At 29.7% G+C, this 1,329-nt stretch overlaps 1 protein-coding gene across 2 annotated transcripts; it reads right to left on the bottom strand.

Annotated features, from left to right (window-relative positions):
- Window positions 1–11: 11 nt before the first annotated feature.
- Window positions 12–1,329, bottom strand: LOAG_15696 (the record flags this gene model as incomplete). Of its 2 annotated transcripts, none has more annotated exons than XM_003151185.2 (2): window positions 1,203–1,329; window positions 12–723 (listed from the first exon to the last, which is right to left on the bottom strand). In XM_003151185.2, the coding sequence occupies exon 2, from the start codon at window positions 691–693 to the stop codon at window positions 379–381; it is 315 nt and encodes a 104-aa protein (XP_003151233.1). In that variant the 5' UTR covers window positions 694–723; window positions 1,203–1,329. The 2 variants fall into 2 exon arrangements, with proteins under 2 accessions (XP_003151233.1, XP_020304545.1); XM_020448962.1 differs by having other exon boundaries at window positions 379–723; window positions 1,188–1,251.

The raw sequence follows: 1,329 nt of genomic DNA on the forward strand, positions 1-1,329 counted from the left end.
TAAGCACAAATTATGCCTTCAATTCTGCAGTTGCAAGCTTTATTTACATGAAAATATAGATACAACACATGCCGTGTGAATTTTAATACACATATAACACACATTTAATACACACATATTTTACACAGTATACAGTATTTCGTTACTTTTTACTTGATGTTAAATGAATTAATATAACAAAAACTATAGATTTTGCTATTTATTGCAAGATATATATATATGGAAGGCCAATAGGAACTGATAAGGATAGTCACAAAGATTATAGATTGATTTTCGGATACAATTGAAAAAGTAAATTTATTTACGTAGCTGGTATATCGTTCATAAGGGAGAATTACCAAATTTTGACCGAAAAAATCTTTAATTTTTTTTTTTTTGTTAATTTACGATCAATATCTTATCGTTGTCTTTTTCAGTATCATTTTCTTTTCCAATACCATCATTATCATTTTCAAGCACTTCGACAATCATTTGTTCACCTAACATCATCAATACTTCAACAAATTCGTTCCATTCTGTCTGGTCCAATTCATCCATTACCTCATCTATTTTACTGGCAACCATATTTTGCGAAACATTTCCATCAGCTGTCAGTTTTATTATTCCAAGAGCAACTTCCTTGACTCGTTCACTTTTGGATGAATTGATAACTTTTTCTTTGAATATTTCGTAAGACATATTTTCGTATCGCATCTCTTCCTCAAGGTATTCTTCATATTGATCCTGTAATTTATCAATGTTTTCTGGAACTTCATCAAGTTTTCATAATAAATTTTAACTTATTTTTCATTTAATTTCCTTATTTATTTATTTGCAAAATCAGCAAGGCTTGCTAGTAATACATTGCTAGTAGTCTAAGTAAGCCTATCAGATTTTTAAATAAATGTTTTGATGAAATTCCAAATTATATCTATTCCGTTTCAATTCTCTTTACCACCATCAATGGATACTATTTCGAAAAATGAACCAGATAATTGATTTCTTTCACCTTATGTAAATGTTAAGCGATTTGTTAGCTAATCATTATAGTAAGGTTGTCACAATGTGACATGAGCACTTTTCATGATTTCTCTTCATGGAGTAATTAATGTAATCATCATGGAATATTACCCAAAGCAGTCATTCCTTCACTTCATTTTAACTAGAAAAAAAAAGTAAATAAAACAAAGTAGCCCGTAAAGATTAACTTATCCAATACTGACCAAAACTCCATATTTTGCTCCCCATTTTTTTGATCATATCGTTTAATTCATTTCTGGACAATTCCGGATTATCAACGAGACCACAATATTCTTCTCGAGCTTCTTCCGCTTCTGGTATAAATGGAGG

Source organism: Loa loa (genome assembly GCF_000183805.2).
Source record: "Loa loa unplaced genomic scaffold supercont3.840, whole genome shotgun sequence".
In the NCBI taxonomy this organism is placed as follows: domain Eukaryota; kingdom Metazoa; phylum Nematoda; class Chromadorea; order Rhabditida; family Onchocercidae; genus Loa; species Loa loa.